Genomic DNA, 25911 nt, shown 5'->3' with positions numbered 1-25911 from the left:
AAACAACGGACAAAGGCCTCATATCTAAAATATATCAACAACTCAAAAAATTGAATCACTCCAAAACTAATCTCCAAAGTAACAACCATCCCATTAAAAAATGGGCCAAAGACTTAAAGAGAGTCTTCTCTGAAGAAGAAACAAAAATGGCCTATAGACACATGAAGAAATGCTCAACATCTCTGGTCATAAAAGAAATGCAAATCAAAACAACTCTAAGATTCCACCTCACTCCAGCTAGAATGGCCAGGATCAGGAAAACGAATAACAACAGATGCTGGAGGGGATGTGGCCAGGAGGGATCACTACTACACTGTTGATGGGAGTGCAAACTCGTTCAACCACTATGGAAAGCAGTGTGGCAGAGCCTCAAAAGGCTAAACATAGAACTCCCCTATGACCCAGCAATTCCACTACTTGGCATTTACCCAACCATCCAGAAACAAGGACATACTAAATCCACTAGCACAACAATGTTCATTGCAGCACTATTCACCATAGCAAAGATATGGAACCAACCTAGATGTCCGTCAGTTGATGAGTGGATCAACAAGTTGTGGTATTTGTACACAATGGAATTCTATGCTGCTGTCAGAAAGAATGACACCACCCCATTTGTTAGGAAATGGAAAGACTTAGAAAAAGTCATATTAAGTGGAGTAAGCCAGACTCAAAGGAACTTAGGCTCAATGGTTTCCCTCATTCGTCATTATCAGTAGAAACCTTGGGCTCTACTAGCAGAGATCTGCAATAGAGCAAAATCTGGATACATAAGGCCATATGATGTGAAGCTAATTGAAAGGACCTCCAGGATATTGAAACAAAAGCCATATAATGAATAATTGTTGTCCTTAATGTACTATGTTGTCTCTCATCTCCTTTGCTAACCCTTGGTTATCTCATATTGGTATAGTATCTCACTTTGTTATCTGATATATTGAATTTATTTGTATTTGGATATTTGAAATTTGATAGGGAAGGGGGGAAAACTAAGACGGGAGGGGGGTGTGGGGGAGGAGGGAAATGGGTACCAAGACATGTGAAAGGGTATCAATGTATGTGAATTAATGCACCTTCTATCTGGCAAATATCATGTAACCCTTTTACTAATTACAATAAAAAAATTAAAAAAAAAGAAATATAGGCAAAGTATTAGACAGTTAAAATTATTTGGCATTATTAACCAATTTTGAATTGTTCCTTTCTTACCTCAACTCCCAGAAGAGCAGCCCAGGTTAAGCCCCTCATGAGAGGAGGAATGTCAACTCTTGCTTCTTTCCAAATTTGATTTTTTTTATATGGGTAAGCCTGTGACATAAAAAAAAGGAAAAAGAAAAATGTTCAAAAATTAAAATCATATGAAGCACCTATTCCAACCACAATGAAACAGTAGAAACTGTTCACTAGAAAAAGTCAAACAAATAATATACTTATGAAAAATACTTATCACGTGATCCAGCAATCCTAGGCTGTCTATGTATACAAAAGAAATTTATCAGTATGTCAAAGAGACATCTATACTTCTATATTTACTGAAGTAGCAACAAATTCACAATAGCCAACAAATGGAGTTAACTGGTATCAATTAACTCACGAATGGATAAAGAATACTATTCAGTCATAAAAGGGTGAAATCCTGTCATTTGTCAAAAGTATGAATGGAACAGGACATAATGTAAAGTCAAATAAGAGAAGCACAGAAAAAAAGAATATAACATGATCTCATTCATCGGTTGAACCTAAAAAGGTTAGTCTCAAAAAAATGAAAGACTAGAAAATGGAGGCCAGAAAGCTTAATGGTAAGGGAGGGATAAGAAAAATTGGTCAACGGTACTAAGTTATAGTTGGGTTAAAAAAAAGTTCTGGTGTTCTGATCACGGTATGATGGTTACAAATAATGAGAATGCATTGCTCATTTAAAAAAAACTAGAAAAAAAGATATTGAATATTTTCAGACAACCACAAAGAAATGGTAATTGTTTGAAGAGACAGACATTACTGCCTTGATTTGAAAACCATATAACATATAGAAATCATACAGTACTGCATAAATATAGCTTTGTGAATTAAAGAAATATAGAGAAAAAATGAAAAATTATCTAAAATTCTAAAATGTCTAGAGAGTTTGCAATACATTAGTGATAAAGTTGAAGTGTTCTGTAATACACGGTTAAGTATTTGCAATCAATCACTACGTTTTATTTATATAGAATGTGACTCAACCATCAAAACTTGAGAAATACAATTAGAAAAAGTTCATTCTATTTCTATCCATTCTTCTTCTTCTTTTTTTTTTTTTTTGCCAATCCTGGGGCTTCACTCAGGGCCTGTGCACTATCATTGGGCTTTTCTCAAGGCCACAGCTCTATCACTTGAGCCACAGCACCACTTCCAGGTTTTTTCTATGTATATGGTACCAAGGAATGGAAGCCGGGTCTTGGTGCATCCTTGGAGAGCACTCTTACCAACAGGCCACATTCTCGGCCCCATTCTTCACTATTTGGTAACCTAGGCAGATTAAGAGGTAGTCATATGGACCATGAGAACACCAAACTCACAAAAATTAAACAATATATGTAAAATATTTTTTAAAAAATCTATTGATTTAAAAAATCATCCAATGAGTATAAACTATTGTAGGTTTTTTTTTTTTTGCCAGTCCTGGGCTTGAGCTCAGGGCCTGAGCACTGTCCTTGGACTTTCTCAAGGCTAGAGCTCTACCCCTTGAGCCTCAGCACCACTCCGGCTTTTTCTATATATGTGGTACCAAGGAATCGAACCCAGGTCTTTGTGCATGCTAGGCAAGCACTTTAACCACTAGGCCAAACTCCTGGCCCAACTATTGTAGCTTCTTACATACAATTTGTCCTGTTACAAATGTGCATTTTGAGCAGTATGGCAATTCCTCAAAAGACTAAACATAGAGCTCCCCTATGACCAGCAATTCTACTAGTTGGCACTTATCCAAAAAAGTCCAGAAACAAGGATATACTAAAGCCACTAGCATGACGAAGTTCACTGCATTACTATTTATTATAGCAAAGATATGGAACCAACCCAGATGCCCTTCAGTAGATGACTGGATCAAAAAGTTGTGGTACTTATACACAAGGGAATTCTATGCTAACATCAGAAAAGATGACATCACCCCATTTGTAAGGAAATGGAAAGGCTTGGAAAACATCATATTAAATGAAGTAAGCCAGACCCAAAGGAACATAGGCTCAATGGCTTCCATTATTTGTAATAATTAGTACACATCTAGGACTCTCCTAGCAGAGGATTACAATAGCTCAAAACCGAGGTATATAAGGTCATATAAGATGAGACTAAATGGAAACAAGAGCTTTACCTTGTGTGATTGTTGTTCTTAATGTACTATGTTATTTCTTCTTTCTAATGTTGCCCTTTGGTCAGTCTCATATTGTTAGTGTATCTGATTTTGTTACCTGGTATATTATATATATGTTTATTTGTTTATTTGAAATAGGAATGGGAACGGGGGAAAACAAGATGATTGGGAGAGGGTAGAGGGAGGGAAATGGGACAATAACATGAGAAGGGGTATCAGTGTGTGAGAAGTAATGAACCTACTATCTGGTGAATGTAACTGTAACCCCTCTATATATTACCCTGACAATAAAAATAAAATTTAAAAAAATGTGCATTTTGAGTACAGATGCCTAGTAAACAGTTATCAGAACACACAAAATTTATATGATTTAAATTCTTGATGAATAATTTCAACCTATTTTGCAAAATGGTTCAGGTTTATTGCAAAAGAATGAGTTCTACTATGTATTTACTAAATGACTGTCCCTATGTATTTACTGAATGACTGTATTCACATAATAACTTTAGCCATTTTTCTGTTTCAACATCAGGGCTACTGATTTAAAGTTTTTTTTAAAAAGAAATTATAACAAGAAGCATCATAGTTATAAATGGGCATGCTCAACTGAAACCCCTTCATACAACTACTTAAACATAGCAAAAACTAAATTATAAAAAGGATACTAATTCTTTGCCTAAGATGAGTTTGTAAATATTCTCGCATTTTGTTTTTACTTTTAATTTGCTATGAATGTATATCATTTTGATAGTTAAAGGAGATTCAATTGAAACAGTTAAGTTATAAGAATTAGTCTTCTTATGATATCATGATTTGCCAAGATTCAAGAACACTGAAGGGAACAACTGCATACTGGACTGCCCTCCATTTTCTATGTTATGATCCCTACCTTTAGCAGCCTGTCGAAGAGGACAATTCTGTTTAGCTGGTATTCAGTATCCCTTTCTCTGATGATTAAAGGGAGAGTAGCAGCTGCTGATAGCTCATTGTTGCTGTTTGAATGAGGTAAATTAGACTGGCTGCAAAATAGGAAGGAAAAAAAGTAAAGAAATGACAAAAAATACAAATTTCTAGTAAGTGAAAGCCCTGTTTTCTATTTAGGAAGTACTTTTCAAGGAAAATGTACAAGCTATTAACATATTTTATACAAATAGAAAAATAAATGTAAAAGAACATCAAATATACTTACTCATCTTCAAGTAATGGATAAAATGCTTCCCCACCAACATCTTTTAATCGCTGTGAATTTAAAGACAAAATATTTTATAATTTAAAAGAAAATAATGTAAAATTAGGTTTTCAGATGTAAAGACTATTCAGAAATATTGAGAAAATATATAAATCCATAATGTACAAATATGCAAATAGCTAAAATATGAGACACAGTTGTACTAAAATCAGGGTTAGGATTAATATCAAAATAAACTATTACTTTATATTGCTACATCAATATAAAAAGTGTTACATCAATATAAAGTGTAAATAAGAAGAATGAACACACTAAATGACCGTGAAAAGGTAAACTGATAATATACTTCTTGTAGCCAGGTGTTGTGACACATGCTTGTTAATCCCAGTACTCAGAGGGCTGAGGCAGGATTATGAGATCAGCCTTAGCTACACAGTCTCAGAATAGAAAACAATCAAAACCCTCACCAAAAAAACCCTAAAATGATTTTTGTGCATGTACAAATAACCAGACAATATGTACTAAAAGCTGAATTTACACAGATGCTATTTTCCAGAAGTCCCACTTGGGGTTATGTATCTTTCTGGAGTTCTCACACATTTTATACTATCAATAGCTCAATAGCTGTTAAGACCATGTAAGATGACGCTAAGCAAAATGAACTCCCAACATATAAAAACGAGGGTTTTTGTCTTAGTTGTTATTGTTTTTTTAAATTAATTAATTATTATTTTTTTTTTTGCCAGTCCTGGGCTTCAGCTCAGGGCATGAGCACTGTCCTTGGGTTTTCTCAAAGTCAGAGCTCTACCACTTGAGCCACAGCACCACTTCTGGCTTTTTTTTTTTCTGTGTATGTGGGACTGAGGAATCGAACCTGGGTCTTCGTGCATGCTAGGCACGCACTCTACCACTAGGCCAAACTCTGGGCCCCAGTTGTTATTGTTTTTAATGTACTAGTGAAGTTATTTCTTTTTCCTTTTGCTTTTTCCCCTCTATGGTTTATCCCCTGTTGTCACCGCATTTGATTTTGGCATCCTGTGTATTATATATATGTGTATATGTTTATCTGAATTATGAAAGGGAAGGGAACAACAAAATGGTGAGACAAAGGGCAAAGGGTAAACTGATCTAACAGTGATACTGACAAGACAGTATGTTGGAAATCAACCTTGTAACTTGGGGGAGGGCCTGGAGAGGAAGGGGAAAAAGAGGGAGGAGGTAACACTATTTAAGAAATGTACTCATGGCTTTTGTTTCTATATCCTAGACGTCCTTTCATTTAGCATCACACTGTATGGCCTTATGTATCCAGGTTTTGCTGTATTGAAAATCTCTGCTAGGAGAGCCCAAGGTTTCTACTGATTATGACAAATGAGTGATTGTTATCCTTAATGTAGTATGTTATCGCTCATCTCTTTTGCTGTCCCTTGGTTATCTCATATTGTTACAGTATTTCACTTTGTTATCTGATATATTGGATAAATGCATATTTGGTTATTTGAAATTGGATAGGGAAGGGGGGAAAACAAGATGAGGGGTGGGGGTGAGGGGAGGGAAATGGGGACCAAGACATGAGAAAGGGTATCAATGTATGTGAAGTAATGCACCTTCTATCTGGTGAATATAATGTAACCCGTCTATTAATTACAATAAAAAATACATGGAAAAAAAAAAGAACTGTACTCATGGGCCGGGAGTTTGGCCTAGTGGTAGAGTGCTTGCCTGGCATGCACAAAGACTCAGTTTGATTCCATTGTACCACAAATACAGAAAGAAGTCAGAAGTGGTGTTGAGGCTCAATTGGTAGAGCTCTAGCCTTGAAAAAGTCCAAGGACAATGCTTAGGCACTGATCTCAAGCACAAGACTGGCAAAAAAAAAAAAAGAAAAGAAAAGAAAAGATGCACTATCTTACATATGTAAACATAACCCCGATGTACACCTTGACAATAAAATTAAATTAGAAAAAAACAAGGAGTCATATATATATATATATATATATCTTTAAGGATTTACTTAAAAATATCTTAAGTATTTAAGGTATCATCTTACATTTCTTAGCTGGCATAAGGACAATGTCACAGTAGTATCATCTAAAAGGGAGCTTCTGTCTCGACCTTGTCCAAAGCTTTCACCATCTTCAAAAAGGAAACTGAAAGAGATTTAAAAATGCAAATCCATATGTATACCACCTGTTATGAGCATACAACTGTTTCTTTTGTCTACAAAAATCCAAACTTTTTTTTTTCGCCAGTCCTGGGATTGAGTTCAGGACCTGAACACTGTCCTTGGACTTTCTCAAGGTTGGAGCTCTATCACTTAAGCCTCAGCACCACTTCTGGCTTTTTTCTATGTATGTGGTACCGAGAAGTTGAACCTGGGTCTTCGTATATGCTAGGCAAGCACTCTACCACTAGGCCAGACTCCCGGCCCTTTTTTGTTGTTTTTAAGTCTTAAACTCAGGATTTGGGTACAGTCTCTGGGCTCTTTTGCTCAAGGTTAGTGTTCTACCATTTTGAGCAACAGGGTCACTTCCACTCAGTGGTTAGTTGGAGTTAAAAGAATCTAAGGGACTTTTTTTTTTTCCTATCTGGGCTGGCTTCGAACTGCGATTCTTAGATCTCTGAGTGTGAGCCACTGGCACCAGGCCGAAATGAAACTTTTTTTTAAGTCATGGTCCCTTCATCAGGAAGAAATACATTTTAGGTTAGATGGTTGAAGTCATTCCAAACAAACCTTATTTTTAGATGTCTCTTGTTCTGGGATTATATCAGTCTATATATGTCTACAAGAATACAAGGGTGTTAGATGTAATTCTTTGTTTATGCATGCAATAGTAAGTATTATTACAACTGTACTATCCAAATGCATCTAAAGAAAGTGTATATACATAAGAAATACCAAGGGAAAAAAGAAAAAGCACAGTGAAGGTCAATATCTCTGGGGAAAATAGATTGCTAATAAATGTGTCAAATTTAATGTGCATTTCAGATAACTTGTGGTAAGAATCTAACCTTCATACCATTTCTTCTTAAAAATTATCTATTTCAGAATTTTACTCAATTCAATGAAGGATTCTTTAATTGACTTTAGTATAAAAATATCAGTTTAAGGGGGAGATAAGTAGAAATCCAACTATTTGAATAAACTAGAAATGTAAAAGGTGCAAATAAAAATGATCAGATATGCTGTAGTACCTAAAATTAAAGATTTAGTGAACTGACAGAAGCTCAAGAATTTCATGTTTGTATTTTTATACAAATTGCAAGTCTACAATAACAAGTCCAGACTTCATACCTATAGTTATCCAGCTTCCAATCTAATTTATAAGTGTTTTGCAGACTTTTCTGAACAGAAAGCACAGTAACAATTGCTAAATGTGGCAGGGAGCCTACACAGTTCTTATATTTGAAAGATTTATAAATAGACTTGAAAAATAAATGAGGCGATGTCGTTCTTTCTGACAGCAGCATAGAATTCCATTGTGTATAAATACCACATCTTGATTCACTCATCAACTGAGGGACATCTGGGTTGGTTCCATATCTTTGCTATGCTAAATAGTGCTGCAATGAACATCACTGTGCTAGTGGATTTAGTATGCCCTTGTTTCTGGATGATTAAACTTCTCCATAAGATATACTAGTCCTGTTTTAACTAACTTGAATATCTTTGCTCTCATTAGTACACTTTTATCAATTATTGCAGTGATATCTCATGTCACTAACATTACTTCAAGATTATTAAAAGAGTTTTTACTTTTAAAAATATAAAATACAGGGCACGGGAGTTTGGCCTAGTGGTAGAGTGCTTGCCTAGTATATATGAAGACCCAGGTTTGATTCCTTGATACCACATACATAGAAAAAAGCCGGAAGTGGTGCTAAGGCTCAAGTGGTAGAGCTATGGTCTTGAGAAAGTCCAAGGACAGTGCTCAGTCCCTGAGCTCAAGCCCAGGACTGGCAAAAAAAATGCATAGATATATATTTATATTTAAAATACAAAAATAATCTGTAATTAGGAACTCTGATCAAACAAGTGGTGATATCTATTTCTTCCAGAATTCTTTACTTGGAATTTCTACAAAAACAATCATCCTTTTAAATTTTATTAAATTTTACTTCTTTTTTCCTTACTTGGGAAGTGTGCAGATGGGTGGTTTGGATCTAATGATTTCTTTGTTAATAAGCTCTTTCTCTAAGTCACCTCCAGCCAAACACCAAAGGTAATAAACTTCTTCAATAGATCTTTCTGCCAGGTAATCACTGTCTGCATCTGTTAATGATGAATTAAAAAGAATCAGCACCATTTGTTTTCTTTAAAATTGATAGCCTGTAATAGCTAAACAATATGAATAGGTTATCTATGTAAACAGCCTATGAGTTGTTCCTAGCAACAGTACTCACTGAAAAATCAACAGGTCTTTTTTATCTGTCAGAGATTCACGGACATGGTGACAAACTATTACAACTGAGACTGGGTTGTAATTACAGGATAATATAGAGACACAAATTACTATAGCAAAGACTCATGAGCAGAAAACATCACTCCAGTGACTCAAACAGGCTTTGGATTAAAATTGCAATCCTCAGATTTCTGCCTCCTGAGTTGCTAGGATTGCAGACACAGGTCAAATGCAGCCAGCTACCTTTCTTTCAAAATGAACTTTTTTTCTCTCAAAGAAATTCTCATGCCAAACAGACTTCTACTTTGATCCTATTAGTCAACTTTAGTCCCACATCTGATTACTATAGTAAGAGAAGCTTTTTTTTAAGGGAAATCTAGAAATTTTATTTTTTATATTAGAACTATAGAATTGGAATGTTTATCCTATCAGGAAAGTAAGAAGTGAAAAGTGCCTGGGTAGGTGACCAACAAAAATTGTTGTATCCACAAAAGCTAATATTCTCTAACTTACATATAGTATGGACTTCCTATCAACATGATTTTAGTCATATATAGATGACTAAATTATATGGAACATGAATCACATATAGGATTAATATAAAATATTAATGTAAAAACATTAATGTAAAATATACTTGTAGATAGATTAAAAACTGAGACCATCCAGGATATAGGGAATTTATTTAAAAACAAGACTCTTGATTGGCTTTGTTTCATTTATTACCTTTACACAACTGACTGATATCCTCAGGCAGAGTTAAATCAGCGCATCTCAGAGAAGATGAGAACAGACTGGAAGGTTTGATAAAGGGGGTATATGAAGCTGATACTTCACTGAATACTTTGTCCTTCATTAATTCATCTGGTGTTGGCCTTCAGAAACACAATTTAAAATACAGAATAGTCAAAAGTTTTTTTCTAGCCAAGCAGCACAGATTCAAGGGGATAGTCAAACGCCTTAATTTACCACACACAAAAACCAAATGACTCCTTACCAGTCTAAATGTCTTTATATAAGTAAATGACAGTAAATATTACATTTTAAAATGCTATTTTTTATTTTATATGTGCTTAATTGGTTATTTGAAACTGGATAAGGAAGGGGGGAATCAAGATAAGCGGGGGGAAGGATGGGAGGGAAATGGGGTCCCTGTCATAAGAAAGGGTATCAATGTTTGTGAAGTTATGCACCTTCTATCTGGTGAATATAATGTAACCCCTCCATAATCACAATAAAAAAATAAAAAAAATAAAAAAATGTAAGACATAAAAAAAAATTGAGGAACATGTTTTTATCTTTTCATCCTGTGTAAATACCCTTCCCTCAGATGTATTATCTTTTGCAAATAACAGATATTCAATTATCTTTTGCTAAATAAGGAAATAAATGAACTGATCAATTAAAAAATATTATTTTTTTCTGTCCAAATGTAATAAATCACTGAGAAACCACTCTAAAAGCTTTTTTTTAACCTGACTAGCATAAAACTGCTTTACTGAATATTGTAATTTGATCGACATATAAACCAATCTTCAAAATTTGTTTTCTACCTTTTTAGTGTGGCTTTTTGTTTGGGGGGGGCGGGTCCATCATAGGACTTGAATTTTAAATTCTGGGTCTGGGCACTATCCCTGAGCTCTTCAGCTCAAGGCTAGTACTTTACCACTTTGAGGCTTCAGGCTTTCTGGTGGTTAACTGGAGATATGAGTTTCAGGGCCTTCCATGTCTGGGCTGGCCTTTAACTGTGATCCTCAGCCTCCTGAGTAGCTAGGATTATAGGTGTGAGCCACCAGTGCCTGGCAGTGTAGCACATTTATACAAAATTATTTTTAATGTCTTTCCTTTGTCCCTTGTTCTGATAAAGCTGTACTTGTAAAGATAGGTTAGAATACAGTTATAATACAATATTTTCCTTTTTTTAATTAATTTATTTTTTCCTTGTTTTATTTTTTTATTAAAGAATTTACTAACATTGATTTTTATATCATATTTCAAATGACATGTCAAACAAGTATTCAAGAAGGGACTCTATATACATTTTAAAAAATTGTATTCTCAGATGTTCATTTTTTATTTTCAAATACTATAAATTTAAAGAGCTTGGGAATAACTGTACAGCCATAGTAATATCATCAAATGAAAACAAAGTTTCAAAGAAATCCTTTTATATTAACAGCAATTGTTATTTAACATGTATCCAAGTTCACTACTATATCATCGCTCACAGCTTTTTTTTCTCTGATATTACCATAAGTGTAGGAACATGGACAATCCTCCTTAACTGAAGTTTCTACTTAGAAGCTAGAAAATAAATAATTCTTTTTGTATTTTTCAGTTTCTGACCACAGTTTAAATTTTATTTTTTTCATTGACAAAGTATTAGTACCTTAAAATCACTCATATTTATGACCCTACTGTCAATTATGACTATTATATTTACAAAGAGCTTACTCTGCTAACATTATTAAAAAATAAAATAGAAATTGCTTATATGTAAAGGATTTTGATATAATGCCCCAATCTTAAAATATTAACCTCTTAGAAGGATGAAAGGTGAGACATTTCTTCAAAAGGTGTAGCACATTTTCAGGAAGCTCCTAATAAATAAAGAGAATCATTTTAAATGGCTCATATTAGAAGTGCCTTTTACTCAAATGTTTGAACCTCTATTGTTCCAATTAAAGAAATAGGATGTACACAAATCTATATTAATTTGTCATTATTAAAGATGTAAGTACCTAAGGAGAAATAAACACAATTTAGTAATAGCTCACTTCTAGATTCCTAGCAGGCAAAATACAGATTTCATGAACAGATTACCATGGCAATTTGTCCTCTACAAAATTCAAATACTGAAACTTAAATGACCTTTAAAAGGTCAGAGGATTCCTTGGGAATCAGATCTTAGAGGCTTCTCACAGTATTCAGTATTCACCCAGCTTGTATTTCTGCTCTGCAAGGATACAGAGATGCCAAGCAGTCATTACCAGAAAAGAGAACCTGTTACACCTTAATCTTGGGTTTCCCCAGCTTCCTAAATTTTAAGAAAACAACAGTTTTCAGGAAAAGGTATACAAACTTATTAATGTGCTAACAAGGAGAAAACACAACATGGGGAATATAACAAGAATATAATTATCCACTGGCAAAACACGATTCAAATGTATGTACCCCTTTTCTTATATGATTACAGAAAAATAGGACAACTTTTAGGGGAAAACAACTAGCTTTTAGGAAAAACAAATTGACATGGTGAATACATGAGGACTCAGGATAGAATCCACTGGACCTGCAAAGCAGACATCACAGTATGATTTTTTACAGTGAAAGAGACTGGATGGAGAACATTTACGTGTGTGACAGACTTCAGTCTCCTTAAACTGAATCCAAATCTGGCCTTCTCTGTTCAGTGAAATTTAGTGGCTACTGAAGGTAGCCACATTCTCACCTGGTAGATCTAGTCAGGTAGATAGCACACCTTTGGAGACCTTTCCCTACTGGGACTGGGAGAAAACAAGGAATTCTGAGGTAGGAGTAAGGCCTCTCAGCTTGTCAGGACATCAGCCCTCTGAGGGTGGGTGAGGGTCCAATGTCAGTCTACATCTATGGGTTCCACAAAGCAAGGTTACATCCCCCCACCAATTGTATCATTGTGTCTAATATTTCAAAACTGAACCTCAGTGGCCTTGCTGTGAGGTAACAAGGTAGGGCCCACTATTAGAGGTCCTTTCCCAGCACAAGCATCCAAAAGTCTGGATGGGATCCATAGTGTATGCTCAATGGATTACTTTCTGTTTCAAGAAGAGTGTTTTTTAATTTCAAAAAGAGAAGCTCCTGGTGGCTCATGGTGTAACCCCAGTTACTCTGAGGACTGTGGTTGGAAACTAGTCCAGGCAGGGAAGTCCCTGAGATTCTTATCTCCAATTAATCTCAGAGCTATGGCTCAAGTGGTAGAGCAGTAGCCTTGAGCAAAAAGATGCTCAGGGACAGTATCTAAGCCTGGAGTTCAAGTTCTAGAACCAGCAACAATAACAACATGAAACAAAATTTTGAGGAATGTACTCTGAACCTAAGAAGATTATTCTAGCAACATCAGTAGGTTTGATCATAGTGTGTTACAGTTTATAAAGCTCTTTTAGTTCCTTGTTCTACCTCTGATATCCCTACAGGAGAGCATTATCACTTCCATTTAAAAAAATAATTGCAGTTCAGTGACCAAAAATGACTGGTCAAGGAACAAGAGCCAGTAAATAGCTGATATTTCAATCCTTAACTTTGACTCTTAATTTCCAGATGTTTTTTAAATGTTATTATCAAAGTTTCAGCTTATAAGGTAAATGACGTCTGCTAATCAGGCTGGATGGTTTCCATTTGGCAGGGGTAAACATAGATCTTTCTGAAGCAGAAAATGACATGTAGGTCCTGATATTCTTTAGGAATGTTCATTTGACCAGGCACATCCAGCATCACTCAGGAAGATCCTGAATTCGAGGCATGTATGAGGTGCACAGGAAGACCCTGTCTCAAACAACCAAGCAAGCAAGCAACAAAAAAATCCAAGGGCTGGGGTGTATCTGAGGAGTATGCACAAGGGCTGGGTTAACAAAAATGAAAGTACACTGTCTTGCTGTTTTCTGTTTTATAATATTACCATTCAATAAAGACAGGTGCAGCGAAAGGCTACACAGAGCCTAAAGCAATTGAAAGAGGAGTGCATCTTGTGTTGTAGCCATGTTAATAGTGATGTTGGCTGAATTAATATAAATTCTCATTATCTGCACACCATTATCAGGCCCTGTTTTTCTCTTTGTTAGCTCCAGGTAGGATATGCACATGGAATCTCTATCAAGTATTTTATGTCAAATTGTGTTTTTTATAAATCACTTAGTCTCAGGTGTTCTGTTAAGAGTAGAGCAGTCTCACACACAGACTCATTACTAACCTTTATAATGTCCAGACTACCATGCTCTTCCGCCAAAACTACTATGGCATCATCTACGCAGTCTACAAAAAGAGAAAATGGATATAAACAGCATTTTAACAGCACAGTGCAATTTCGGTATTTGAAATAGTAAAGAAAAAAATCAGATTTTGTTTCATGTTTTTATAAAAAGAACTTCAAATATTAAATATTTAGAATACAAAGATAATAACAAGTTAAAAATATTCAGTTTTTGTTTTTTTTTTGCCAGTCCTGGGCTTGAGCTCAAGAGCTTGAGCACTGTCCTTGGACTTTCTCAAGGCTAGCACTCTACCACTTGAGCCTCAGCACCACTTCCGGCTTTTTGCTATGTATGTGGGGTACCGAGGAATCGAACCCGGGTCTTCGTGCATGCTAGGCAAGCACTCTACCACTAGGCCAAACTCCCGGCCCCCAAAATATTCACTTTTTAAGAAGGTCTTACTTTTTCATGGTTATAAGACTATTTCTTTTTATATATAATTTGGAGACTGCACATGCATTTCCCTGGAAAATCTCAAGTATAAAGTTTTTGTGTTAATCACATTTAAATATCTGCTAAATTCCTTCATGGCTACATTAGCAACTTTTACTATGTAATGGGGTAAATCTGGTAAAAATTATAAATTATTATTTAATAATTTATTGCTTTTATAAAAGTATTCTAATTAGAAAACTCTCTTAAGGAGAATGCCATTTTGTTGCTTTTCAAAAAGTGTTTTTCTTTCACTACCATACATTCAACCTACTCGAAAGTAGAAGAAAACTACCTAAGGCAGGTCTTAAGCTGTCTCAGGTGACATTTTACAAGAACACATCTTCACCTAAAGGATAATCAAAATCAATTGTATGTCACTTACCCAAAGTAAGTACAAATTTTAGTCTTTCAGAAATATCTAAGCTCTGAAATAATTTTCTTCCCTAGAAAACAGAAAGGAAATTCTCGTTAATATATTACGGCTTGAAGTCAGGGTCAATGCATTCTAGGAAAGCTCTTTAATCATACTTAAGTCTCTTTTGCTTTATGTTATTTTTCAGCTAGGTTCTCACAATTTCACTTAGGCAAGCCTCAGAATTATAAATGTGAAGAAATATGTGCAGCTTTGTTGAGATATGGTCTCACTAAGTTTTTGCTTGGCCTGTCTCTGAACAGAATCTGCTTGATTTCAACACTCTGTGCAGCTGGAACTATAGACAATACATGTCTTTCTTTTATTATTATTATTTTTGGAAGGTTTAATGGCTTTGCAATCAAAGACATCACCCTTTTACCAATCAGCTTAACATTTTAGCTAAGAGTATAGCTTTGAGTTGAACACTGATAGCTTGTGTCTACAATTCTAGCTATTCAGGAGGCCGAGAGATGGGAGATCATGGTTCAAAGTGATCTGGACAGGTAATTCTGGAGACTTTATCTCCAATTAACCAGCAAAAAAGTTGGATTGGAGCATAGCTCAAGTAGCAGAAAGCCAGAGAAAAAAGGCTAAGAGCTTAGGGCTAGGAATGTAAGCTACACAAACTGACACATACACAGTACAGCTTGTAGGTAAATGGGTATGTATCTGTTCATCTGGATTAACCTTTCTACACCTCAAGGTACTATGTAACCAAAACAATCTTCCTAAGATTAACACAGAAAGTGATTGCCCTAACAGATGTAAAAAATTGTAAATGTCCTGTCTTTTGAGTATTTTTGCTGTTTTGTAATGGAAGAGACTGCTTACCTGATCTTAGCTAGGAAGGAAAAAGGAGAAAATAGTATGGGGACAATGACCTACTTCATTCCACTAGGGCCCAACTTCTAATACTCCATTCGTAAGTGAACTTAACAGTTAATAGATTCATCGTAATGCCTGAATGAGCCAAACAGCTCTAAGAGCTGGGGAACCAAGGTTGTGCTGCCAAGCTGCTCCATGCAAACTTAACCTTCAGGAGCAAAGTTGCAGATGTTTTATATTCAAGTTATAACAAAGAATAATCAAAATTTCTCCCTCAGAGAAATTAAAGTGACAATTTTGATAAATTCTATAGTAGATAAAAGAGAGGAAAGAGAAGTTATTTAATACTGGTAGGCATTTAGAGGCAGGATTGATAGAACATAAAGTTGTCCTATAGATACCCAACTGGAGATCCTATTTCCTTACCCCACTTTGTGTCTCTATGTGGTCAGTAGTAAAATGTATACAGAATTCTTTTTTTTCATATATTTTTATTGTAATTAATAGAAGGGTTACATTATATTTGCCAGATAGAAGGTACATTAATTCACATACATTGATACCCTTTCTCATGTCTTGGTCCCCATTTCCCTCCTCCCCCACCCCCACCCCTCATCTTGTTTTCCTCCCTTCTCTATCCAATTTCAAGTAACCAAATACAAATATATCCAATATATCAGATAACAAAGTAACATACTGTAACAATATGAGATAATCAAGGGATAGCAAAAAAGATGAGAGATAACATAGTACATTAAGGACAACAATCACTCATTATATGGCTTTTGTTTCTATATCCTAGACGTCCTTTCATTTAGTGTCATACTATATGGCCTTATGTATCTAGGTGTTGTTTTATTGCAAATCTCTGCTAGGAGAGACCAAGGTTTCTACTGATTATAACAAATGAGGGAAACCATTGAGCCTATGTTCCTTTGAGTCTGGCTTACTTCACTTAATATGATTTTTTCTAAGTCTTTCCATTTCCTAACAAATGGGGCAATGTCATTCTTTCTGACAGCAGCATAGAATTCCATTGTGTACAAATACCACATCTTGTTGATCCACTCATTAACTGAGGGACATCTGGTTTGGTTCCATATCTTTGCTGTGGTAAATAGTGCTGCAATGAACATCGTTGTGCTAGTGGATTTAGTCTGACTTTGTTTCTGGCCAAATGGGTAAATGCCTAGTAGTGGAATTGCTGGGTCATAGGGGAGCTCTGTGTTTAGTCTTTTGAGGAACTGCCCTACTGCTTTCCATAGTGGTTGAACAAGTTTGCACTCCCACCAGCAGTGTATACAGAATTTTTATTTTGCAGTTTTTTTAGGTTATCTTTCAAAGATGCACATACACACTCTCTCCCTTTTGGCTAGGAAAAAATAAGAGAACAAACTTGAAAACAGATGTTATAGAATCAGTAGAAACCTTGGACTCTCCTAGCAGAGATTTACAACAGAGTAAAACCTAGATACATAAGGCCATCTAGTATGATGCTAAATGAAAGGACCTCCAGGATATAGAAACAAAAGCCATATAATGAGTGATTGTTATCCTTAATTGTTGTCCTTATGTTATCTCTCATGTCTTTTGCTGTCCTTTGGTTATCTCATATTGTTAACAGTATTTTACCTTGTTATCTGATATAGTGTATCTATGCTTATTTGGTTATTTGAAATACGAAAGGGAAGGGGGAAAACAAGAGTGGCGGGGGTGGGAGGAGGGAAATGGGGACCAAGACATGAGAAAGGGTATCAATATTTGTGAAGTAATGCACCTTCTATCTGGTAAATATAATATATTTTTATTGTAGGTAATGAAAAAAATAGATGTTATGGATAAGGGTGCCATCCCTGATTGCCTGAGGTTTCTACATGTCATAGGGCAGACCTTATTGTGTCTGGAAAACATCTATGTTTTTCAAATCATTGTACTTTAATTCCTTTGACTTTAATGGTAGCTTTAGATTTTAGTAATATAGAGGATGTCTGGGTAAGGCTTCATAGAAAGTCAATGAAGAAATTGAATTTATAGGGAATTTAACAGAATAAAACTAGAGGGCAGAAAGGCAAGAACATTTGAAAAAGGGTGAACAGTTTTGTTAACTTTTCTAGAATTGTTTATACTTTGTAAAAGCATAAACGTTTACATTAAGGAAAAATGTAAACATTTATGAAGCTCTCAATACCAACAAGTAGTAAAACTTAAGGTTTATAAAAGCTCATTTAGTAAAGATGCAAATATTTATTGCAATATCAAAGATATATAAGCAAAGAAGATTTTTTAAAATTTAAAGATGATTGGGAGAGGGTGGGGGGAGGGAAAAGGGGGTTTAAAAAACATGAGAAGGGGTATCAACGTTCAAGAAGTAATGTATCCACTACCTGATGAAAGTAACTGTAACCCTTCTATACATTACTCCGACAAATAAAATAAAAAATAAATATAAAAATTTAAGCCTTTTCTTGCCATTTCTAGAGAATTTGAAGAGCTTTTAATTACTAAATAACTCTCTACCTTAGAAGATTATTCCAATAAGCACATACATTTTATTACAGTAGTATATCTTACTAGAATACATACCATACAAAGCTCAAATAAAATGATCCCAAGTGACCACACATCTGCTTTTGGCCCAGAAGGCAATGGTTTTTCACTTGGCATGTGATCATTACCTTTGAAAATCCCTTGTGCAATTACTTCGGGTGCCAAGTATGAGGGATACCTGTAATGATATATTAAAATAATGAACAATGATTATAAACTACACCTGGAAAAAAGCAGCAGCAATGTATTTTTACTATCAGTTTAATAAGATCTATGTAGAATAATATAATTCCTATAATATTGAATTAAATAGCAATAATTATGGGAATGAAAAGTAAATATATAGGAGTCTGAAATCTTTTTAAAACAGGTCTGTCTTTCTTCAGCATGGCTTCGGTCCTTGCTATTTTGTTTTTATCCTACTGCCTTTCTGTCAGTCCTCTAAGATTATAGGGACATTTTCTTCCTCACAGTTCACCTTATCTATATACTGATTTTTACCACCTTAACTTTAAAAAAGTATTCGTTATTTTGAGCACTAAGAATGACAAAGGTATAAAAAGAAAGGAATTATGAAGTAGGATTCTTTACTTTTTCTGAATCCCAGTTACTCAAAGAATTTACCACCTAAGCCCCACGTGGTAGAACAGTAAACATACTGCTCTATTTAACTCCCCCTCACCTCTATCCTGCCCTTTTTCTCTCACATTAAGTGCCTGGCAATGGTATGTTATACTATAAATGAGGTTTGGGTTTCTTTATTTGGAAAATAGGCACAATAGTGCCTAATAACACAAAACTTAGTGAATACATGAAGATGCTTTAGAAAAACACAACACGTAATGGAAACCTACATTGCACTTTCATTACTAATACTGGCAAAACTAACTCAAAAAGATAGCATAGGTACTGAAAAAACTGAGCTTTCAGAAAGCACACCATTAACCTTTGCTCCAAAAATTTCCTTTTAATCAAAGACAGAAATGAACAAAAACCAACTGAGCTTCAGAACTGTTCTTTAATGGAAGGCATTTTCTAACAACCTTCTCCTTTTTAGCATTTTAGCAGAGAAAGACAATGACCAGACCTTGCAAATCAGCATGACTGTTGAGGTAAGTACAAGTGGCTTTCATCATCTGCCAACTTAACAAGGTATTAAGCTACTGGCCAACTGACACAATGCCCAGTTTCTACTCTGTACAATATTTCAAAACAGATGGTAACATTTTACTTTATAGTTCCCTTAATATTTGTCTTTTGAATCAACTGTAAGCTTCTTCTGATGTAAATATTTTCTTTCATGCCTTAACTGTTGGATCATTTTTTTTTCTGGCTAATGTCTCATATTTTGCACTCTGACACTTTCTGGTAAGGTCCTCTGGATCTAAGACTTCAAAGCAAGATACAACAAATACTAACAAACGACTAATTCTTCAAGGCGCCAGGGGCTCATGCCTCTAATCCTAGTGCTACTCAGAAGGTGGAGATCTGAGAACAGAGGTTAAGAGCAGCTCAGGCAGAAAAATCTCTAAGACCCTTATCTCCAAATAACTGAAAAACCTGCAACTGGAGGTGTGGTCAGGAACCGGACACATGCACACAAAATCCTAATTCTATTTATGCATTTTGAACTCATATATATTTCTTCAAAATACTTGATAGACTTTAAAAATGGTCACCTCCTTTCTGTCATTACTAAATCCTAAACATCTTTACATAAAAGTAAAAATGCTTAAAAGTAATTCTCTTTGCTAGTTTTTGTGTTATACCAAATTGATTTAGACAAAAAGCAAAGGCAGCAGCAATCATATTAACTACATCTCTGTGAAAGTCACTGAAAGGCACTATTATCACAAGGTGCCAGTGGCTCAGAACTGTAATCCTAGCTACTCAGGAGGCTAGAATCTAGAGGATCACAGTTCTAAGCTAGCCTGGACAGAGAAGTCTGAAAGACTCCATTCATCTTCACATTAATCAGCCAGGCTGGAGGAGTGACTCAAGTGGTAAAGTGATAAATGAGTAAGCAAGCCAACCAAACAGAGACTTTAAAATCAGAGATCAAACCACTGAAACCTTCTTAAGTACCTAAAAATGCACTGTCAGAAATGATACAAAGAAGCTATATCTTTTTTTAATAACTTATTCCATTAAAAAGAAATTTTTAATAAGAAATGATTTATTTGTATAGTTTTCACACAGATGAAAGGAACTACCTGAGCTGGGTACTGGTGGCTCTCATAGGTATAGGTACTCCTTATCTAGTCCTGGTTCAAAAACAATCCTGGTAGAAAAGTCTTCTTGAGATTCTGAATCTATCTTTGGTTAACCAGCAAAATGCTGTGGCTCAAGTGGTAGAGCACCAGCAGGGAGGAAGAAAGCAAAGTGAAAGTGAGACCCTTAGTTACAGTCCTTATATTAAGAAAAATATAGTACTATAAAGATTATGAATTTTCATTACTTGATACTTGACCATCAGCACAGAAAAATCTGCCCACCAAGTAATGAACTTTTTTATTTTTTTGGTCATTCCTGGGGCTTGAACTCTGGGCTTGCGCACTGTTTCTGAGCTCTTCAGCTCAAGACTAGCATTCTACCACTTGGTCACCAGTGCCTGGCCAGTAATGAATATATAGAGCATAGCAATGTACTTTAACCTTCTTATCTATACAAGAGGCAGAAGACAAAGGGCTCAATAAATGTTTTACATCAAGTAAAGCCTAAGAATGTTATCTATTACTTAATGAGAAATTCAGATAAGAAATCTATAATGTAAATTATAAAAATGAAAGAGTAATTTAAGTGAGGATTTTTTTTAAAACACACCATTAAAATTTTAAACAACATTTTGGCACAAAAGCACATTTTGTGACTGCCTATCAGAATTCAGTAATGGTGTGACAGAACTAATTTTGGGAGCAAACCACACACAAATAGTTTAAAAACCACACTTTAAAAATACATGATTCAGATTAGGGTAGATAATAATCTTGAATCACTTTTAGTTTCTGCATTTAAATGATTATTCTGAAATTATGTAAGAATATTCCTCATTCCAGGAAATATAAACTGACGTACTTACGAATAAGAAGATATGATAATGTGCTAATTATTCTCAAATGATCCTAACAGATTGTTACATACACATAAATACATTCATGTAAATACAGTGAAACGCTAACATTTGAAATATCATGATATGAAGAGAAATTCTGTATTGTTTTTGTAAACTATGTACCTAAGACAATGTCAATATAAATACCTGGGGAGCAGTGGGTCATGACTTTAGTCCTAGCTATCCTGGAGGCTGACATATGAGAACTGTGGTTCAAAGCCAGCCCAAGCATGAAAGTCTGTAAGACTCTAGCTTCAAGTAACTACCAAAAAATGTCAGAAGTGAATTCATGTTTCAATGGTAGAGCGCTAACCTTGAGCAAAATTGTTCAAGGACAGTGCCCAGGCCCTGAGTTCAAGCTCCATACTGGGGAAAAATAAAAAAGGTCTGATAAAATTATAAGATCAATAATCTATCATCCTTCTAATTAAATGAAATGCAACATGAGGGATTTTTGGGACATTGGAGAAATTCTCATTATCAGTTTTAAAGATTGTTTAGCTTAAGACAAAAACGCAAAACTGAGGGAAACATTCTTACCCTATTGGGAAATCAACATCATCACCATGAGCGGTCATGTGATAAAGTCCAAATTTAGCCAATTTAATATGTCCCTATAATAACAATGGAAAAAATTATTAAGTTTTTAATTAGGTAGAAAATGGTATTATCATTATGTTTTATAACACAACTATTATGTAATAATTTCTATTAAAATACTAGTACTCAAGGGTTTTTTTTTTTGCCAGTCCTGGGCTTGAACTCAGGGCCTGAGCACTGTCCTTGGGCTCTCTCAAGGCTAGAGCTCTACCACTTAAGCCTCAGCACCACTTCTGGCTTTTTCCTATGTATGTGATATCGAAGAATTGAACCTGAGTCTTCATGCATGCTAGGCAAGCACTCTACCACTAGGCCAAACTCTCAACACCAGTACTCAAGATTTTATAAAATATAATTTTATTAAAACCCTCTGCCAATACTTGGTCAACTTTACACTCAGTATATGTCTGTATATAGACCCATATAATTTAAAATAACACAGCACATTTTTCTCTTAAGATTTTATTTTTTTGTCATTCATGGGACTTGAACTCTAGGACTGGGCATTATCCTTGAGCTCTTCAGCTCAAGGCTTCTGCCCTACCCCTTGAGCCACAGCACCACTTCTATTTTTTTTGGTGGTTAATTGGAGATAGTCTCATGGACTTTAGTGCTTAGGGTTTGAACCTCATCCTCATATCTCGGCCTCCTGAGTAGCTAGGATTACAGGAGTGAGCCACTTCATTCTGCTTTCTCTTAGATTTTTGTTGTTTACATTATCTAGGTGTTTTGACAAACAAAACAAAAATACTCTCATTTGTCTTGAATTCTTGGTTATAATGAAATGGCTTTTACAGAGAAATTTTGTTCCATAGAGTTGCAGTTTATGAATGATATTAAAATATAACTGTGACAGTGGAATTAATAATAATTATTAATAATTAATAATTCCAGTTAAAAATCAAGGTTTTTGAAAACTATGCCCTAATAATCTTAGATTAACAATTATTAAATGAATAATTAACATTTCTATTGGTGTTTTTAGCCATATTCATGTTTTTTGTGGTTAATGTAGAAATTATAACATTTTTAAAAATCTCTACATCAGATTCTGTATGCTATCTCATAGTTCCAGTAAAAAGAAAATGAAAGAAAACTAAAACACGATGCCAGAAAATGAATGTTGGCGAAGAAAATACTCCACATAATAAAATATTCATTAAAATAACTGAATGCTATGTTGTCAATTTTAGTGAACATTTTATAAATATTCATATAACCATTCATTTTCCATGATCCACCTGAGGAAGGGAGAGGGGCTGATTTCAGGCATTCTCTACTTCAAGCAACCTTATTACTTGAAAATTACCTTTCGGTCCAACAGGATATTATGAGGAGACAGTGCCCGGTGTACTAAACCATGCTTGTTCATATACTGCAATCCCTGAAGTACCTCAAATGCTATGCATAAAACCTTTGAACAGCTACAAGAGGGGGAAAAAAAAGTGAAAGATCAATTACAAAACAGAACAGACCCAGTGAAAACATTCAAAGACACCTGTAATCCTAATTACTGAGGAGGCTGAGATCTGAGGATCATGGTTCAGACCACAAAAGGACCTGAGGCTCTTATTTCCAATTAACCTCCAGAAAAGGGGAAGTAAGGCTTGGCTCAAGGAACAGTATCCAGGACTAGTTCAAGCCCCATGACCCACATAAAAAAAAAAAAAAGAATAAAAGAAAAAAGAAAAAAAAGAAAACATTCAAAGACAAATGTTTTATTGTTTTTCCTTCATTCAGAAAAAAACAATCTATACATTTTCTAAAGTATTCACTTTGATGTCCCTTTTGGATCTTGACTGGAACAGAATTGATGAAAGAATCCTGGTTTTCTAAAGGATATTCTAAAAGAGTTTAGTATTTGTTCTTCCCAGAAAACAAGCAAAAACCAGTGAATCTGGATAACATGCATTACTTATAGGACAATCTCTGACAAGTATGGCTTTATAAATTATCAGGAAAGTTTCAGAGATACAGTAGAATCAAGTCAACAAAAATCAGCTATTGTGTTAAAAACAAAACACCGAAGCCTTTAGAAAATGGGTATAATACAGTTTACTACAGTACTTTGTGACTTTTCATGTCTCTTTATACCTTCTCCTTCCTGATCCCTCTACCACCTAGATGCCATTTTTTCCCCTCCCTTCATACTAAGTTTAGAATTTGGTACAGATTTCTACTATGGCAAGGCAAGAGTAGAGATTAAATAGAATCATAAACAACCTACAAGATTTTAATGTAGGTAAATCAACATTGTAGGTAAATGGTAAACAGTAAGGACTATGACCTGTGACAATTAAGACTCAAATATGCTCAGTGTATGAAACAATCCACACTAAAGATAATTACAGGAAGAGGATGAAGTACCCAATTAGTGGTTAACCATGGGCTATACCAAGACCATGTGTATGTGAAATTATATATGTGTGAATCTGTACTGAGGCTTGAACTCAGTTCACTGTATTCTCTTAACTTTTCCACTTACAGTAGACTCTCTACCACTTGAACTGCAACTATATGCCAACTCTTTTTCTCATTGGTAAAGGACTTTCACCCTTTTTTTGCCCAGGTTAGTTTTGACCTGTGATCCTCAGATCTCAACTTCCTGAACAGCTAGGATTACAGGTGTGAGCCACCAGTGCCCACCTTATATTCTTTATTTAATGATGGTGATATATTGTTTTTCAAGCTACATTAACAACACATTTAAATAGGCAAATTTTAAGGTATGCAAGTGACAGCTCAGCAAGTTATTGAGTTGAATACATTTTCTAAAAAACAAAAGCTTAAGTCTCTTACATCATCCAAACTAACTTTCCAGATGCAATCATACTTAAAAGTTTGTTTCCCATTCTTCTGGTGGGTAGAATTTTATTTAATGTAACTTTTTTCTATGCCAGGTGATAACATTAACATACTTTTGCAATTTTCTATTTTTCTTCCCCAACTTCTGATTTGTAATATGTTTACATGACCAAATTCTATGCTACATGGGATAAAAAAAATTTATGCCATTTTATGAGTAGATAAGTAAAAAATTTACATAGTGATTAAGTGCCTGAAGAATAAGGTAGAAAACATATGTAGTATCGTCAGGAAAGGCCACACTGAGATGGAGGCAAACTATAAAGACAAAGTCATGCTGCTCTGGGAAACGTGATACAGGTAGAGGATACAGAATGCTAAGTTTGAACTGAAAGATGCTTAACAACTTTGAGAAAACATAGCAGGTCCACTGCCCCACCGCAGAATGAACAACAGGGAAAAATGTCAGAAAATGAACTCAAAAAGTTAGTAGGTCATTAACACGGTGTAAGACCTTTTAGACTATTGTAAGGCTTTTGGTTTATGTGGGATGTGATGAGCAACTGTCAGATGATTAGTACCCACTGTAGAACTCAACAGTGATTAAAAAAAAAAAAAAACCTCAGCTTTTTACATGTAGCTCTCAGCCACCAGGATTTAAGCTATTTTTATAATTGTAACTATTCATGAAAATTGTCATTAGCTACCATAATTTTTATACATTACAGACTCTGTTGTCAACTAATTTATCTCATTCATCAGTCAACTTATTTATGTCACATTTTGGTATCTACCATGAAGTCTATAAAAGAGATTATGACAGTTACTGTTCTGGTTATTTTTTAAAGGAATATAAAACTATTTCTTGACCACTGTTCACCCATTATTTATAATAAAGTAAACAATATACAGCTGGGTAACATTCTGATTACTACAAAGTTGTTTTTCTGGATTTTGTGGAACCAGTAACCCAATACTGAAAAAAATGAGCCTACTTGTTAGGAATGAAAAAGCATGCAGGTCAACAATTATAAAATTTTGTCCACTTATTTAGGCCAGCAGGTCTTAAACAGTCAAAATCTCTAACCAGTTGATTTTACATTTCCATGAGCAGAGTCTTAGATAGCTCATGATCTATGAACTTTTAGTATACCGACACTAATATTCTATAAAAGAATGCTCATTACAGAAACTTTTAATGAAAAGAAATAAAAATTTATCT

The 25911-nt window shown here is 34.9% G+C and overlaps 1 protein-coding gene across 2 annotated transcripts in view; it reads right to left on the bottom strand.

Annotated features, from left to right (window-relative positions):
• The window catches only part of Tbck (TBC1 domain containing kinase), a 113334-nt gene that overhangs the window by 73206 nt on the left and 14217 nt on the right, over positions 1–25911 (bottom strand). Inside the window, exons 4-15 of one of the 2 annotated variants that reach the window (XM_090356719.1) lie at positions 23194–23308; positions 21825–21898; positions 18209–18350; positions 14768–14828; positions 13890–13951; positions 11483–11544; positions 9671–9819; positions 8676–8814; positions 6592–6691; positions 4542–4591; positions 4242–4371; positions 1210–1308 (exon numbers count right to left, since the gene is read on the bottom strand). In XM_090356719.1, coding sequence (XP_090212845.1) covers positions 1210–1308; positions 4242–4371; positions 4542–4591; positions 6592–6691; positions 8676–8814; positions 9671–9819; positions 11483–11544; positions 13890–13951; positions 14768–14828; positions 18209–18350; positions 21825–21898; positions 23194–23308 — 1183 coding nt within the window. Of the gene's footprint in view, positions 1–1209; positions 1309–4241; positions 4372–4541; positions 4592–6591; positions 6692–8675; positions 8815–9670; positions 9820–11482; positions 11545–13889; positions 13952–14767; positions 14829–18208; positions 18351–20385; positions 20480–21824; positions 21899–23193; positions 23309–25911 lie in introns of those variants that run through there. The other variant, XM_090356720.1, reaches the window with a different exon arrangement.

This window comes from Megascapheus bottae, chromosome 23 (assembly GCF_031878675.1).
Source record: "Megascapheus bottae isolate mThoBot1 chromosome 23, mThoBot2.hap1, whole genome shotgun sequence".
NCBI classification, from domain to species: Eukaryota; Metazoa; Chordata; class Mammalia; order Rodentia; family Geomyidae; genus Megascapheus; species Megascapheus bottae.
The sequence above is the reverse complement of the archived record's forward strand: the minus strand, read 5'-3'. Positions and strand labels throughout refer to the sequence as shown.